The sequence below is a fragment of the Alligator mississippiensis genome, chromosome 6 (genome assembly GCF_030867095.1).
Source record: "Alligator mississippiensis isolate rAllMis1 chromosome 6, rAllMis1, whole genome shotgun sequence".
In the NCBI taxonomy this organism is placed as follows: domain Eukaryota; kingdom Metazoa; phylum Chordata; order Crocodylia; family Alligatoridae; genus Alligator; species Alligator mississippiensis.
Genome location: NC_081829.1, coordinates 71,661,997 through 71,680,498, shown reverse-complemented (window position 1 = coordinate 71,680,498; position 18,502 = coordinate 71,661,997). Strand labels below are relative to the sequence as shown.

Genomic DNA, 18,502 nt, shown 5'->3' with positions numbered 1-18,502 from the left:
AATGGGTCTGTAATCAAGAAATTACTCATCATAGTTGGTAGGGTCAGAAGGCCTGAGCAGATCATCAAGTCCAACCCCCTGCCATGGGCAGGAAAGAATGCTGGGGTCAAATGACCCCGGCTAGGTGATTATCCAGCCTCCTTTTGAAGACCCCCAGGGTAGGGGCAAGCACCACTTCCCTTGGAAGTTGGTACCAGCTCCTAACTGCCCTGACTGTGAAGTAGTGCTTCCTGATGTCCAGCCTGAACCTGCTCTCAATCAACTTAAGGCCATTATTCCTAGTAAATAAATCATCAATTGGAAAGCAATTGTTTCATTATGCAAAGTAGACTGCATATGTCATTATTCTGTATTTGATTAAACGTATTCATTTTAAAAAAGAAAGAGTTATAGTAGCAGTGGGTATATTTTTGCTCCGTATACAGTTCTTCCAATCTTTCTCCTTTCTATTGCCTGGAGTTATACACAAACTCCCAGTCTCTAGGTCAGTAGGGACTAAGTGCACTGTAGAGGTTATATTGTCAACTTCTGAAAGAAAGGAAAAAGGAAGGGGGAATCAAGTGAATCACAAGAGTAACTTCTCCACACAAGTAAGTCATTCTGCTCAAATGTCTACTGCGATGCTAAATGTCTGCAAGGTGCTGAAAGAGCCAAACTTATTATGAATCCAAAAGAAGAGGGATTTCAGCAAGAATGTACAGTTTGTCCTTCACCTATATGAAAGAATCATGTACAACTAGAAGTCAGTCAAAATATATCATCAAATTACTAAACTGTTTATGGGTTTTGCTAAAATAGCATTTCCACAGGGATAGGACCTGGGAAAACAGGACTCAAAGGGGCTTCCTTAGTCAAAATATGTGGTCCTCTGCATTTACAAGCAAACATTTACCCAAGTATTGCCCAAAATGGCCATTTCAAACTTTCACAAAGAACTACAAGGCAAAACACAGAAACATGAAGAACACCCTACAACATGCCACAGGTAAAAGCTACCAGACAAAAGTATTGCAAAAAGGACCATGTTCCACACTACAGAAAAAGGCAAAAGCCCCCACAGTCCCTGACAGGTTTGACCTCAGGGGAAAATTCCTTCCTGGCCCCAAATTTGGGGATCAGCATCGTGACAGCAAGACCCTCTTGTCAGTAACCTCAAAGGTCTTAAAGTATTGACAGGAATGTAGTAACACCCCAGACAAAAATGTGAGCCTTAACTGTGGCCAGAAAAATGTGCAGCCCCAGAAGCCAGCCACAATCATAAGAGGGGAAAAATCCCTGGCTAACAGGTGACCAGCAAAAGCCTTGAAGCATGAGACCATCTTCTGTGTTAAATCACATCAGGCTAAGCTAACCAATATTGCCAGAGAAGTCTGTTACATCCAAATTAGAGAGAGTGGGTTTTTTAAAATGACATATGCATTTTTTATCATTAGTATCAATAATAATGATAACAAAAATTCCTGGACCACCTTAATTCGTTTGGGAAGTTTTGTGGCATGTCATATTAATCATAGATTTAAATTCAAATTATTGTAAAACTTTCCAGAAGTTACTGAGTCTATGGTAGTAAAATATTTCATAGCCTAAAACCATTGCTAGATCCAACAAAGTAGGTGTTTGCCTATGAAAGCTTATGCCTCCCTAAACTAGCTAAGTCTCAAAGGCTATAAACATTTGAGACAGGCCTGCTTTTCCCAGGGTTTGGCCCAGATCAAAACGGGTGCATCTCAGCAGCGAAAGTTGTAAAATTGAGGTTAATAAATGACTTGAGCCATTTATAAACTTCACCTGTCACTGCTGTTCCTCTGCCAGGAGATGGCGAGGGACAGCACAGCCTGGCTGGCTTGCCTCTGGCATGGCCTGCAATAACTCTACAGATGCGCACACAGCCTCGTCTCAGGGAAAAGTCTCAGCAAACTTTATATGGCATACTTCAGACAGATTTGAAGTAAAACAAATCATTTGTACATCTGTAGAATCCTGCAGCAAATGTAATGTCTATTTATGGCCTAAGGTGCCCTCCTGCCCTACCTTCTGCCTATACCTTATTACAGGAGGCATACATACTGGTCTTCACATACGCACATCAACTCAGTCTCTCTCGTTGATATTTCTAAAAAATGTAAAAGAAGCATCTAGCACAGAGATCGCTAATGTTACCTCAATGACACATTTGACTTTGTCTCCCATGCAAGGCAGTCCTTCTATATTCTTCATTTTTACTATAGGAAATGGAAGGAATTTCAGCACAGAAACTGCTCTCAAGAATTCCAAACAACCTAGTTTGTTTTCTCTGAACTCACAATTTTCAGCCAGTATCTCAAAAGCATCCTGCAAAAGAAAATAAATATTAATACAATATATAAATGTCAGAATTTGCAGAAGGATTTGCAGACTTTTTTATGCAGCTACTCCTCACTTAACGTCGTAGTTACGTTCTTGAAAAATGCAACTTTAAGAAAAATAATGTTAAGCAAATCCAATTATGTCACAGGAGTTACCTACTAACAGGCGGCAGCCAAACAACGTTATAAACAAACATCGTGTGACTTCAAATGTGTACGTTCTCTAATAGATCAGCGACGTAATCACAAAACAACATTAACCAGGACAATATTAAGTGAGGAGTACCTGTACAATAAACATAGGCAATACAGCCAACCAGAAAAACTTCATTAAAGCCTTCTATCAATGGAAAATTCAGTTCTGACAACATCAAAATACTAGATGAATTCATGTAGTTTTCACTGAAAATTTGTTTTGGAGATGAGCTGGAAGAAGATGAGTCCAAGAATATTGAAGTGGGATGTTTATACAATACTGGAATGAAATATTTCATTTTTTTTCACTTTGAAACATTTTAATTTCATTTTATAGATTACAATAGAACATAAAATATAACATTAAAAGTTTTTTAAAAGCATATTTAGGTTAATCGATATGGAAAAAAATGTATTTGTGAAGAATTTTGAAATGTTGTTGTTTTGTACTAATTCAAAACAAAGCCAAAGATTAAAATCCTTTGGGAAACAAATTTCCATCTTTCACACAGCTGTCATAAATAGGGAATGACCTACAGGGGCAAAGACTCCTATGTTTGCTTAATAAAAAAAGACCTTGCAGTGAACTGCCACCTGGCACTTGACATTTGAAGGCGATTTCACCACCTCCCTGAATTTGAGAAAACTCTCCTGAGCCTGCCAAAGGAAAAGTAAAATAGCTCCTGCAGCTTTTAGAAATCTACCCAAATGCACTTTATCCACCATGTCACTACATGACATCTTTTGGTTTCTAAAGCACACTCAAAGAAAACAGTCTGTGGCAGGCCCTACCGCCCCAAGAGTTTCTTCTCCTTCAAGGTACAGCTGTGTTTCAAGTCAGCAAGCTCAAATAACAGCACATGCCCCTCACCCCCCAACTTCTTAACCCATGCAAAGGGGGAAAAAACAGCCTTTTATGATTCTTCATTTATCTGGGGCCCTGTTTATTGAAGCTGTTGCATTCAAAAGCTGTTGACAGAGAAGTGATGTTCTTTAAAACTGGAAAAATTTGTAGAAATATGAAATGCAGACCATTTCAGGAGTATGAAGAAGTTTGGTTTTTGTCCTTCCCAAGGTAAAATTCTATGTTTCAAAAGATAACAAGCTCTGTGACAGTGCCTGAAGTCGTGCAACTTTAAAAACAGTGGTGCAGGAATTTCTGCAGGCTGGTACAGAGTAGCAGCCAAAAATTTCAGTGCTTAATGAGACCCTATGTAAATCTCATAAACTCTCACATCTGCAATAGCAACTGTTTTTCTGTTTGGTTGGTTTTATGAGATTTTTAGTGCACCCTGTTTCCAGGGCAGCTTCTCATTACATTGACAAGAGCTATGTAAAATGTGTGAGTAGAATCCATGGCACAGCAGACCAGGAACCATTGGTCTATGAAGGTTTGGATATTTCTTCTTAATGCTAACAGCACTGCCCATCTACCCTAAAATCTAGTAAACCCTCTTTATTTACTTTGCTTGCCCTCCAGTAGCAGTAGCTTAATTTCATCCCTGTTGCTGCTCTCTTTTGACCCACAGGCCACTAACATCTTCAGATACCAATGAAGGGTTAGCTGTCAGAATACTTATACCCCTCTGCTCTCTAATCCAGAGACCTTCAGAAAAACAGAAAGCGCCTTCCTATGCTCCACATATGACCCTGTTAGTACATCTCTCATCATTGTGCCAGAATTCCCTTCCCCAACTAAGCAGGTGTCCGAAAGGATCTGGAGAGAGAAAGAAAGAGTGAGGTTTTGACTTCAATCCCTAAAACAGACACAGGAAGAGCTACAATCATTATTTTTCCTGGGAGCAAGGGAGAAGCAAGAAAAGAATTGTTACTCAGTGTTCCTTCTACAGCAGTATAGCCATAATCTACCTTTGCAAAGGGCTGATCTTGAAGGCTCAATCTGACCCCAGGTTAGATATCTAAATAAACTAACCAAGTGCCTTTGTATACCAAAGACAACCACTAGAATATACACAAAAGATGATGTTACCTAGAAGGAAGGCAGCTGGTCAGCAGTTCAAAGACTGATGCACAAATAGGTGTTGACAAATATGAAAACAAATACTATGAAGAGAAAAAATATATTTGGACAGCATAAATGGGCTGAACATGCTAATACAATCAATAGCAAAAATGAATTCTGGGAAGTGGATGAAACCATAATATATAACCAGCATAATTGTCCATACATCTAAAATTCTATCTGCTTAGAATTTCCAAACACAGTGGGCCTGGTTCCAGTTCCACATCATTACTCCTCACATCGATTAACACATATCAGACTAGAATTTGACCCACTAAACTGAAAGAATACAGTCCAATAAAAATAATGTAAAGTTTTCAAAATTTGGTCTAGGATTCATTTTGATCATCAGTTTTGCAAACACTCTTAAAAATAGATTTATACTTGGGTTTTATATTGACCTGACAGTTTACCTTTAAAAGAAAACAGGATTTTCCCTTTCTTTCTCTCTCTCTCTCTCTGTGTGCATTAACATTTTGAAATGCTGTAATTCTTTCTACACACTGCATGCCTGTTCACTGTTTTCATTCAGAGAATATTGACATATACTTTGCTCAGGGACTGCATTCTGATTAGGATGATTTGTTTCACCTTTCTCTGAATCCTTCTTTCAGTCAAGCAGGGATAGTTTTCACTGAATTTAAGTGCAATCTCCATTTTCAAGTTACATAAACCAAGTTATAATGTCCAGCCTCTTTATCACTCCTGCTACTAAATGATTTGATACTCTCATACTGGTCTATATTATTTTGAATTTTTCTGCTTTCCATTCTCTGGAAAGGACAGAGAAAGAAGATTCCAGCCAAACAGATTTACCTATAAAGGCCCAAGTCATTCATTCCATTATCTGTGGTTGGATCCCTTGCTCAGATGCAGCCCACTGAAGACAGTGGGACTCTGCATTTTGTGTAGGTACAAAATTTTCAGCTATATTTAAGATCAGATTTCACATAGAAAACTATGGTTAGGGAGAGGTATTTGTCACAGGGGAGCCATCTCGAGGCCAGTCCAATCATTGGCCTGCCCACCTGTCTGGGGCAGTCCATACACCTGACTCGCCTGCCACACTTTTGTTGGAATTGAATAGCTGTACCTAGGTGGGAGGCTGCCCATTTAATGCCCTGATGCCAAGGGCATAATGCAGCGCTCTGAACCACCCCTGCACCATGTCCCATGCCTCACAGATGGCATCCAAACAGTTGACTCACATAGCCCTTTCCAGTGCCAAACTCTGCCCTTGTGCTGGGCCTCTTTCATACTACCCCAATACCCACATTTGCTCTGCCCCATTCTTGAGCCTCAGTCACATTGCCCTACTCTGTATGGCCCTTCAGGCCCCCTTGGCCCTACTCCATATAGCCCTTCAAGTTTCCTCTCTCCCTCGCTTGGCCCTGATCCCTCTCAGACCTTCAGGCTGCCCAATTCAGGCCCTAATCTACAATGGGGCATCAGGCCTACCACCCCATACTCTAGGCTAATTCCAGCCCCTGGCCTTCTCTGGCCTCAGGCATCCCAAACTCGACCTACAGCCCACTCAGGCCTCAGGTGTGTGTCAATGTGTCTGGACCCCAAGCCTGTCCCCTCTATGGGGTAACCCACCAGGTCGTGGGGGCTGAGGCTATAGGGCACCACATCCTCACCTTTCACTGTGGAGGCACAGGTGTGGCATTTCCTGGAGACTACCCCACTACAGACAGCCCTACCACAGCATCCGGCATCCAACAGGGTGTAGTTTCAGGTCTTACCCAGGACCAGCAACCTCCTCCATCCCCATCCCCATAGTTCCTACCCTAACCTCTGGGTCTTCTGGGAGCAGTAGTACTCAGGCCAAGTAATGTTCATCCTTCGGCTCCCCAGTTGCAACTGGCCAGCTCTGCTCTCAGGGCCTGGTCTTACACACAGGCCGCCCAGCCCTCCACCAATCAGGCAGCTTCCTGGGTGCCATGTGACCACCTGATTGGGCCTGCCACCTGCTTAAGCCCTTAAAGTGGCAGGCATCAAAAGGTGCACTGCCACAGTGTTCAATTCCAAATTTCTGAGAAATTCATAGCACTGGAATTGTAACAAGAGAAGGAGCACATAGGTGTTTCACCCAGCAGCCAATCCTTCACCCTTGCTAGCAACCAAGGGTGGAGTTCTCATAGGGAAATGCCTCCCACACCTTCTACAGATAAGGGTGACCCCAGTTTATGGAAGATATGGAGGGCCAAGGAAAGGATATGCCCCTTCCCAGACCAGAGTGACCTTGGTCTGTGGAAGTGAAAGGAAGAACTGGCCACTGGCAGATTGACTCATCCTGGTCCCAGACTGGGGCAGGCTAAGCCATGGGGAGATGCCCCTTCCCCTGAATGTTTCACAAACTGGGGAAGCCTCAATCTGCAGAAGGGGTAGAAGTGCACACCCATTCAAACTGGTGCAGGAGAAGACAGATCTTCCTGGTAGGAACTGCACTAATTTTTAAGGAACAGCCAATACTGTTCTGCAAAAAATGCCCCTTGAATAGCTGCACACTTTTTGTGCCATGTAAAAGGCATTTCTCCCAACACAAATGTAACACCTTTCCATAAGTAAAAGTTTAACCTTATTGTATATACATGTCCTTTATTCTACCACTAAACACAACTTTATGAAACCCTTGAAATCTTGTTGTGTTCCTTATATGCTGAGTTGAGGGTTAACAATTTGCCTGCTTTCCTGCAGTGTTCTGTACAGAAATAACAGCATTCTCATACAATAGGTCCAGAAACAATTCCTGCTTGATTCTCTCATTGTTTCCTCTATTGTTTTCAAGGACAAGCTTCATCTAACATAAATTCATCAGGACATCGTCTTGTTACAAAGAATTCTGTTTGCTATATGTTTTCTCTGCAGAGTAACCTTATCCCTCAATCTCCCCAAGGATTAGTCACCTTTAATCTACCTCACAAGAGGAATCCTATTCCTAGCTATATATTTATTTATCAGTTCCCTCTACCCAGACTAATAAGAGCTGTGCTATCCTTTATTTCAGAATATCATATGAAAGACCTCTAGAGATAGATAGCTATTGAGGAAGATGTCTTATTTGGTAGCTTCTTTAGCTATTTATATTCAGTTGGGTATAAGCATAGGTATAAAATATTCAAAAAGGAGGGGAGAAGGTCTTTTTTCTGAGACCTGATAGTCTATTACTACAAAATTCACAAAAGTTTGGTCCTCAACAGCTATATTTAAAGCCATTATACCTAAGTGTTGATGGTGTTTCATTCAACATATTTCTTTATTCATTTCCTTTTCTTAATTCTTTAAGTCTCCAATGTCTTACTGTATTAATTTATTTACACTATAACATAAGTATGTTTTTTAACAGAAGTGGGGGTGCAAATTTGAGTCATAAATTATATAGAACATGAACCCATAAAGGGGGAATACCTTTTTTTTTTTTTACTACTAGTGTAAATTGAAGTAGATTTACTTCAACTAGCAAAGGGAAGTAGTATAGTATGTTTGTATATTAGTGCAGGTACTACAGCCAGTATTCCCTGTGATGGTGGAGAGGTGGAAGATATTTCCATAGAGGTCTTTTAATCAAAGAACAATTTTAATCTCCTTTGAAAGCTCTATAACAAGCCTGTGCTATAGGCTGTTAAGAGAATACCTAACTTGTATGTTATGCATGTCAAATCCACTCCGTCTCCAGCCAGCAGTTCCTCTTTATTGGTTGTGATAGCCAACTATAGACCCATAAGTGGAAGAAAATCACAATGCAAGAATCTTGTGCGGCCAACACTACCTCTCTGGGTGGCCTTCCAAGGGCAAGTAGCCTGTTGCAAACAAATCCTGCCCTTTGCCAACAAGCACACAGAGCAATTTGCAAAGATTTCCATGTAAACTTGAATGCAGTACCAGTTGAGGGACTATATAATGTAAGAATGGATATTTCATGATTGCCAACCAAATCCTCATGAATCAGTCCCAATATTACCCCAATATTATAGTATTGGTTTAAGAAAAATTACAGGGTTTTTTTTATTAGGGGGTGGGGGTTGGTGGGGGGGGGGGTTTAATAATACACTTCAGATAGTTCCTAATTGTTTTCTGGTTTCTGAGGCTTTAGTTACATCAGTATCAGGTTTTCAGTATTCTTCCTCAAGCATTAGAGCCAGAAACTACATTGTCAAAAATTGTCCATCAAAACTGTTTTTCAAAAGAAAATGGGGTTTTTAACTAAATGAAACTTTTTGTGGAAAAAAGGAATTTCCTTTTTGAAAGAAAAGTTCTACTTTTATCCAAAAATAAACTCCCCAAATTGGTTTTGGAATTTTTTGTTTAGTTTTTGTTTGTTTTGATAAAAATAAAGTAAAAAAAACTGTGTTGATAAAGAACCTGTTTTACTAGAGACTAGAGATAGTTCTAGGCAAAAGGTATGCAGAAAGAGGGAGATGAACAGAAAAGAGTTTCCCTTACTCAAGTAAAATTCCTTGTTCAGTATGAGAAGAATGTGATACTTCCTTCTTGTCAAATAACAGCAAGAACCCCCAGCCAACACAACTTTTGCTCAAATTATCGCCTGCCATCTTGGTGTCAAGATTACTTCCCTGCCCTTCTCATTCTCTCCTTGGAGTATGAATGTACCTAGCTTACAGCAAGCCATGGTTGGCAAAAGCTTTTCTTTTACTGACGCCTAACCCCAAAAGAGTTGCACATAAAGAAGAACTAAATGGTATTCATACCTGCTGGCTTGTAAAAACAAACCAGAGGTTTGTTCAAAACAGAGCTATAGAGAGAAAATAATTTCTGCATTGACCTGCTACACACTATGTAATAATGATACTGAATTAATAGGGTATTCTCTCTCATTTGACTTGCAAGCTAAAAAATCTTAAGGTATATCTCCCACACCATATAGCAGGCTATTGTATGAACATTTAAACAGATTAATTTCCCATCAAAGTTCAAGTTAACCTTGCATTAGCTGTCATGATAAATGTGTCTGCATGTATCAATGGCATTGCTATTTTAGGGAAGGAGTTGCTACTTATTGCCAGTGGGTGGACAGATCTTGGAAAAGCTGTGTCACTACCTTTATTTAAAAAGGCAATCAGATGTAGCATATTAGTCAGAGGTTGTTGACAGTCAATGAAAAAATATTATCAAAGCATTCTTTTTCAATCAAGTTTGCATTATTCAGTGTTTTCCTCCTTTTGCAGAGCTCATTAAGCTATTTTAAATAAACAATTAAACTAGTATTGAATATGCATTATTCCCTGTACAAAACATTGCCTGCAAATGCTGCAATTAATTATAGATCTGTCTTTCTACATGGAATCAGTTTTGACATTTTGATAGAGTTGTTTTGCTTTAAAAAATAATACAACTAATTTCCAAGCAAGTAGCTATCTATGCAATACCCTAATATGCATTAGATAACATTCAAGAGGAAGAAAACCACATAAAATAGCTCTCAATTGATCAATTTTATTTTTCGTAAAAGAAGCTTGTAACCTACTAGAATTCATCAGAGAAATCCCATCTCCAGCAACATAATCAAGAGTGTATTATTGACCACACCCCAATTCTGCAACATCATGGCTTCTTAACTTAAATACTGAACTGTCTCACACTCCTTACTAATTAAACAGAACACTGTGTGCCCGCCTCCGCTCTAATAGGTGTTCCCGCGCCGCCTTTGCCCAGGCCCAAGATCTCGTGTGCCCTGGGCTTACAGGTGAGCCCCAGAGGTTACCCCTGCTGACGTCAGGGGGACCCCTTAACTTGCCTGCCATGACTTTGGATGGAACTTCAGTGGTCGGCACGTTTCTTGGCGGGTACTCTCGGGGCTCCATCCTCCCCTACACCCCGGCCACTCGCCACCTGAAGCTCTACCTCTTTTTGGCTTCCACAGTGTCCTTGGCCTGCCGCTCTCTTGCTCCCAATTTGCTGGCCGGCTGTAAAGGTCTTCGGCTCAATGTACAGCCTACTGGGGTCACCAGCCCGGCCCTTCCGCCTCAGCTCCTTCCTTAAACCTGCTGCCAGTGATACCGCTGGTTTCTCCACTGGCTCTGCTGCTTGCGATGTGGCCAGTTCCCTCACCGGCTCTGCTGCCTGCGATGCGGCCGGTTCCCTCACCGGCGCTGCTGCCAGTCACCCAGCCAGCTCCTTCACTGGTTCTGTTGTCGGTGATGCAGCCGGTTCCCTCACCGGCTCTGCCAACAGCCTCGGATCCGGCCCCACCATCAGCACTGCTGCTGGTTGCATTGCCGGCTTTCTTGGAGCCCGCTCTGGCTCCGCCCCTTGTTTTCTCCGCAGCTGAGTGCGGCGGCTGATCTCCTTCACGCAGGAGCTCACTCCTCTGGTCTCCTCTCATCAGCCACCCTGCTGCCTCGGCGGGGCCACTTTTTGTTCCTTCCGGGAGGCGTCCTCCACCCCCGCTGCTCTGCCTCAGCCGGATAAACGCCCAGATGATCACCTGGGCCAGCATCCTCGGCATGCGCACCTCCTCCGGCTCTTCCGGCTCTGCGGGAGGTAAGTGGGACTCTTTGTTGCCCCGGGGTTCCTTCAGCGTCCCAGCTCCCCTGGGACACACTGATTGTCTATTTAAGTGAAAATAGTTGAATGGAAAACCGAATGCCTAGAGACCTCTAACATGTTTGGGACTTTCATAGATCCCAGAGTATTCTTCAGGGGATGAGGCTTTAATTAACTATGAAAGAAAGATGGGCAAAATTTCTGCTCTTCGCTTTGTGAAATGTTTTCATTGCACAACTTCCTTTATTTCCTCAGTCCATCTATGTAATGCATGGATAAGCTTTAGATTGTAAAAGAAGGTTGCAACATGTGGATTTTGTCTTTTGACCCTCAGAACTAACATTGTTCTAACCTAAAAATCTACAGATTTTTCTTTGCTAAGTGAGCAGAGGTGTCTATTCTGAAAGAAGATCTGAAGCTTAGGTAAAGGGAAAAAATGATACAAATTGTTATTCTTTTCCAGGATATGTAAAATATTTGTGTAGCTGTTTTGTGGCCTCTCTGTAAATGACAGAGTAATTTAGTTGCATTTGTTCCTGGAACAGTTTGAAATTGTGCAGCCTATGAATCTTTTTGGATTCTTAAATCTCTGTCACAAAAATAATATTTCACCTATTTCATTGTGTCAGGACACAGGAGATCATTGGGTCACTCTTTGTTGCTGCCCCACATCTCTTGCACTACAGTGCTCAACGTTTAAATCCTCAATTGGCTATTACAATCCTCAGATGTTCACATTTTTGCCCACTTAATGACTCTGTAATTTCACGTTAAATAAATACTTTTTGTTGGGTATTTTGGAAATAGATACTGGGCATGTCTACAGAAGACATTTATTGTTGAGTTACCTAATTAGTTCTGCAGTAAATGTCTCAACATGTACACATGTGGCCCTATTAGGCCACAGGAAATTAATAAACTCCACAGCAGGTTAGTACTTGTAAATACAAGTACTATCCTGCTGCAAAGTTTTTTTGTGCACAGCAACACACATGTAAACAGTGTTTTGTTAGTCCAGAGGGCTAGGGCACTAGAGTGCCTCAGTGTGGGGACTACCTGATGGCTAGCCCCACACTGAAGCACCCGTGTACTGCCAGCCCCTCTGCAGCACATTGAGCTGAGTCAGAGCAGCCCTGGACTGACCTCCTGGGCTCCCTGCCAGCTGGGGCTGCTCCGACCCAGTTCAATGTACTGCGGTCCTGGGCACATGTGTAAATGTGGTGCCCAGGAGCAATAAACTCTGGCATGATTTGCACCAGAGTTTATTGCTGTGCATTAATATGCATATGTTGAAAAGCCGTTATACTGGCACTAGTAATTTAGGTTAAATTGTTTTTGTTCTGGACCATATTTTTTTAACTTGAAGTTTATTCAGTAAAATGTAAACCTGAACCTGGGTTATGATTCTCAGACTACAGTTGCCAGTATTCAAAACAGAACCATGTAAATTTAAATGGGCTTTAGAATGAATAATCCATTCAAATACAATGGATTAATTATCCTCTCACATTCACCAATATAAATCATAAGTAATTCTATGAGTTGATGAAGAGAATCAGTTTATCTTTTGTATAGACTAAACAAAAGATTTCATTTCAGGTCAAATTAAGTATTTAGGGTTAATGTAAAATAACATCTTCTGTTTTATTCATTTTGCAGAACAAGAATTCCATTATTCATACAGCCCTAAAGATACTACAACCTAGTTTTAAAACAATAGCAGAGAAGGGGAAGAGAGAAAATGAAGATAACAGTAATAATGTAATGTGCATAACTTCATGGTTCTGAATCATGGAGATAGCAATATATTATTTTATTAAAAATAAATATCAGATGGCATCAACTATCCCTGAAGTTAAACATCAGTAGTTGCTTGGTCCTCAGCATGACCATAAACTCCACTTGCCTGGAGGGCCTAGTGGTAATGTGGTGGGGCTACTTGGGCAAAGCTCCTATAAAATACCACAATGGTGCAACCTCCAGAATAAGGAGAGTATAGGGAACCTCAAAACCCTAGCCCCCACTGCTTTGTGGGTACTCTTTGGTTGGAGAAAAGCTAAGGGACATCACTCTGACAGAAACATGCCTTTACTGAGGTGTTAGGCAGTCTTATCTGCTGCTCTCTGGCAGAAGCTACAACCATCAAGGCACTGAATATCTGGATGCGATCTGGCCTTTGGATTCTGCCAGGATGGTCTAAAGTGGGGATGGTAAGTCTTGGGCAGCCTGCACTCTTCCATACTCTTGCCTAGGCATATGTGTTGAAGGTCTTGATGTGATGGTCACAGGACTCCATACAAGCAGATTCATCAGGCATCTGAATAGACCTCTTATGTGTACACCATGATCCAGTGGATCGATGGTTACCTACTATAACAACAGAACTGGAAGCTTAGGAAAAGTAAAAAGGGAAACAGCAGTGGCTTTTTAACATCCCATGTAGCATGGAAGACAGAATGAAGGCAATTGAGAGAGATGAATTCAAATGGACACTTACAACTAGCATGGGACAGGCAATTTTTTCGGGTGGAGGACTACTTAATGAGTTTTGGTGAGATGTCAAGGGCTGCAATGGTAGCCCCTCCCCTTTAGAGCCCCACCCTTGCCCTGCACCCTGGTCGCCTTCTTGGCACCAGAAATTTCGCCCTTTAACCCGTGACCTTTGTCACCGGAAGCCCCTTCTCTTGCCCCAGAAGTACTGCATTTGGGAAGGAGGGGTTGCCATCTTTGAACTGGAAAATAACAAATTATATACTAAAAATCAAACATCCACAATAATATATCTTATTTATTTAAAAGAAATATTTTTGTCCTGATCCATGTGTGTTTGCATCATATATATATATATATATAGAGGTGACTATGCATAATAACTCAAATGAAGTTTTACTCTTGTATATAATGGGGGGTGTGGAGAGGTGTGGGGAGTATGAGGTTTGTGGGGGCTGTGGGTCTATGTGGGATGTGAGGGAAGTTGTGGGGGTATGTGTGGATGTGGGTGGGTGGGTATGGAGGTTTGTGGGGGGGTCATGGGGATGTGTGGGTGTGTGTGTGGGTTGGTATGGGGTTTGTGGGTAGCGTGGAGGCAGAAGGTGGCTGGGAGGCATGGTGGGTTGGTGTGGGGTGTGCATGGTGGGGTGTGGGTATGTGTGTGGTGGGGGGGTGTGCATAGCAGTGAGTGGGACTGCACTCCAGAGGTGCACAGGTGTGTGGGGGGGTGCATGTGAGGAGGGGTGTGTGGTTTGTGGAGGGATGAGGGAGAGGTTGTGGGTGGGTGTGGTGTTTGTGGGGTGAGTGAGTGTGTGGGGGAGGGTGTGGTTGTGGAATTTGCTGGGGAGGGTTTGTGGGTATGGTGCGTTAGCAGGAGAGCCCCCCCGTGCATGCCCCCTGAGCCAGTCAGCACCTGCTCTTGCCCCACAACATCCCAGAGCCACCATGCCCTCTGGTGCCTCCTCACCGCCAACAGAGCGCAGCCCCAGAGTGCCCCACACCTGCTCCAGACTCACCCCCACCAGAGTAGATCAGCCAGAACCCAGGCATAGCCCCAACCCCATGCCTGCTCTGCACCTCCTGCCCGTGCCATGTCCTACTGCCCACAACAGGGCTGCGGCAGCTCCACAGCTGCCTTTCTAGGCAGACCAGACAGCAGCAGCTTCTTGTATCTGCTTCCACCACTGGCCCCAGCCCCATGGTACTGGGGCAGACCTAAACCACAGCCCCGACTGAGCGCGCCCCACACCTGTACTGGACTTCCTTGCTTATGCTAAACAACAGCAGCAGCACCAGCCAGGCAGAAACAGCTGCTCATCACAGGGGGAAATCAGCCCTTCCCCTTGCTGCTTCCCAGTGCTTCCTGTGACAGCCACCTGGAACCTGCGCTGGGCTGCCTTGCATCTCCACTGCTGTCACCACTGCCTCCAGGCTGCCCCACAGGGCAGTGGTGGCAGTGCAGATGAGACACAGGGCAGCCCAGTGTGGGCTCTGTGTGGCTGTAGCACAGAGCGTGGGCAGCGGCAAAGGGCCACTTTCCCCCTGTGCTGAGCAGCAATTTCTGCCCAGCTGGCACTGGTGCTGCTGCTGTTTAGCATGAGCAGGTGAGTCCAGAGCAAGTGCAGGGTGTGCCCGGTCAAGGCTGTGGCACGGGTCCCCATCAGTGTGGGACTGGGGCCAGGGACAGCAGCAGATACAAGAAGCTGCCTCTGCCTTGTCTGCCTAGAAAGGCAGTTCAGCTGCAGAGCTGCCTCAGCCCTGCTGTGTGCCCAGGGGTCGGCAGGACATGCCACCACCTGATAGTACCTGGGCCAGGCAGGATTGAGGGACCTGTTGCAGGCCAAACAAAGTACCTCCATGGGCTGAATCTGGCCCGCAGGCCGTATTTTGCCCAACCCTGAACTAGCATCACTGGTAGAGTGTAGAGTGTAGTAATGAAGTAAGAGCGTTAACTCTCTTAGGCTTGCCCTGGGTATCAATCTGTGAAAAGGTGAAAACATATAATGTAAGGTAAAGTGTAAAACACTGAGGAAATTTCTGCTAAAGAAAACATGCATATGGCCAGAGAAAATAGCATATTTTTGGTAAAGTATGTGAATATAGGTTGCTGAAAAGTTTATATCCTATTTGTGTGATACTTATTTAAAATTATTTTAAAAAATAAGCAACACATTTCCTCTTCAACCAACCCACCTAACCATTTTCCTTAGGAACACACAAAGCATACCTCATGTTACTGTTTTGACATATTGCCTGGAGAACTTTCTTCTAAAGAATACAATGTCAGTGTGAGACAGGAGATGTTATTTAAAGCATACATCTTGTTTAGTGTTTTTTCACTTACAAGAACCCAAAGTTAATTGTAAAAGGAGAACTAGGGCACTGTGTAGGTCTGATGTAAAATACAATAAAATAAATGTATTATGTTACAAAAGTAATGGATACAACTGACGTTTGTAACATATGCCTTTAGGTATAATATTTACATGGAAAAGAAACAGAGAAGAAAATGAAAACAACCACCATTTTTCCCCATAAACAGCAAAGAAAGACAACCTGGCATCTTCCCCATGCTAAATATTCACATTCTTATTACCATGAGTAAGAGCCAGAGTAGAGTAACATTCAGTAGCATCAGCAATAAGCCCCAGAATCACAGAATCATTTGCCACCAACTAAATTAGCTTCTTCTGTAAGAATTAAATTGTATTCCTCTCAAAGAATAATGCCTCTCTGAATTTTATTGCAGACCAGTATTAATATTCAAATCCTACAATCCCTTTTGGACAAAGCAGAATGACATTGTTTATTTTACCACATGAAATCATGATGCAGCCTCCAGTGTATGCTTTTGGAGGAGTATGGAAGGGTAACTATAAGTTAATTTGAGAACAATGCTTTGCTATTCTATTCTCTCTCAATCTCAGTGCTTAAGACAGAACCACAAAGACAACCTATTAAACAGCTGCCTCTGGTCAAACACATTGCCCTGTGATCCTGCTGTCTTACTCATGGAATTGACAGATGGTCACACACCCCGCATTGTAATTTACACCAACTGTATACGTCAATGTAAATTATACTTGGATAAGGAATGGACAGATGTGAAGTTATCCTAGGGTAGCTGCACACAGTAGATGGCTATTTCTGTACCTCACCAGTAAGTGGTAGGAGAGTAGATAGCAGCTTGCTTGTCCTCAGGAAATGGCTCCCCAAAAATGGAAATGGACACTGCAATTTTCAGGGATAATTTTATACAAGGAAAGTTAGAATGGTTTAAGGGCCTATGGCATCCATCCATTGCTTCTTTTAAAGAAGCACAATGCCACTTACACAGGTTTAAATGTGTTATCTTACCATTGTTGAGTAGCTACAGTTATATGTAGCAGGCTTGCCTTTTGGAGCTTGGGTTGAGTCCAAGGCTTGAAATCTTGCTGTTTTGATTGGCAAAACATCCACCAATCAGGAGGCAGCAAGAGGAGTGAAGTCACACCCCTTTCCTTTGGGGAGGGAGAGAGGAGTTCCCCACCCCCGGACCTGATTAAAGACTGCAACACTTGGGTCCAGAAGACTTCAGGGGCAGGTCAAAGCAGTAGCCCAGAAGCGCTCCTGAAGACTTCCATCAGTAGGACCTTTGCACGAAGTAGGACCTTTGGAGCGCTTGGGCGGCTCAGGTCCTCAATCCCCAGAATGAGGCTGGGAGGTTGGTGCAGGAGGCACTGCACAGAGGGTCTGGAATCGGACCAAGCCTGGTGCTGCACGAGGCAGCCCAGGCCTCTGACCCATAGCAAAAGGTTGAGTTCAGGGAGCCAGACAGTGCTTGGGCTACTGAGCCAGCAGACAGGGCCGAGCCAGAGGACCCAGAAGCCCTGCATAGAGGAGCCCTGTTCCAGGGGACAGTGACCCCCACAAAGCCCACTGCAGGTGAGAGAGCAGCTTGGCGCAGAGGATGAGGGCCACCCTCCAGGCCTGGGAGCTGTGGGTTGTAGGGAAAAGAGGATTCCCACAGGGGAGGGGGAGTCCCCCCTGGTTAGTTAAGGGCTCCTGAAAGTGGAGGGCCCACTGGGAGGGCCCCCCTAAAGTTACCAGCTTCCTTGTAGGGCTTGGAAAAAGCCCAAGGGCATTGGGGTTTCCCCTTGGGATTAAATTTATCTTTGGGGTTCTTGCGCCATAAGTGGTGTGATGGCATGCCTATATTTTGTGAAATCTCATGTTTCTAAATTAGTAGATAAGTAGAGTCCTAAGGCTCTGCTGGGACCCCCTGTTGCTATTATTTAACCTGTTGTTTACTTGTATTTATTTGTCCCTTGTTTATTGTTCACCCATACTTATCTATAGTTTATCTGTTGGCTATCTATGTTTATTTTGGAGTTTATCTGTTTCAGATCAGATACATACCTGTGACTTACCTGTATCTGGACCACTGGTATAAGGTTTTATGTCATTTACCCAGAGGGTATTGTTTATGTTACTGGTTTAGATATCTTATAAATATATATATAATGTACATATGTTTATATCCATGTTCCTTTCCCTTGTGATAAGTTAATGTAAATAAATGTGTATATAGTTAAGTCCCCTGACTGTCCTGGCCTGGTTCTATAGAGAGAAAGGGAAACTGAGCGTTCTGCAGTCCCCCCCCACCCCGTGCCCCCCCAGCACACCTGCCAGCTAACAATCCCCTTCAATTGGAGAAGGGGAGTATATACCCAAGTTACCTGGGCTACATATACAATAGAAGAACTGTGGGATTCAAGGTAACAAGTTCAGACCTTTAATAGTCTGAATATTCAGGTATTTACAACTAACATAAACACAGCCATTATATCTCCATCACAGCTCTGATCATTGTGTGTGTTAAATGCTTTGTAGATACAACAATAGTGATAGGCTTTCAAAGTAATCAAAGCACACTTGAGTTTCCCATTCTTGTCTCATTTTT

General features: G+C 43.0%; 1 protein-coding gene across 20 annotated transcripts in view; it reads right to left on the bottom strand.

Annotated features, from left to right (window-relative positions):
- The window catches only part of DNTT (DNA nucleotidylexotransferase), a 358,214-nt gene that overhangs the window by 181,923 nt on the left and 157,789 nt on the right, over positions 1 to 18,502 (bottom strand). For all 20 annotated transcript variants that reach the window (XM_059730000.1, XM_059729999.1, XM_059729987.1 and 17 more), the window contains one exon: positions 2,161 to 2,331. In XM_059730000.1, coding sequence (XP_059585983.1) covers positions 2,161 to 2,331 — 171 coding nt within the window. The remainder of the gene's footprint in view (positions 1 to 2,160; positions 2,332 to 18,502) is intronic.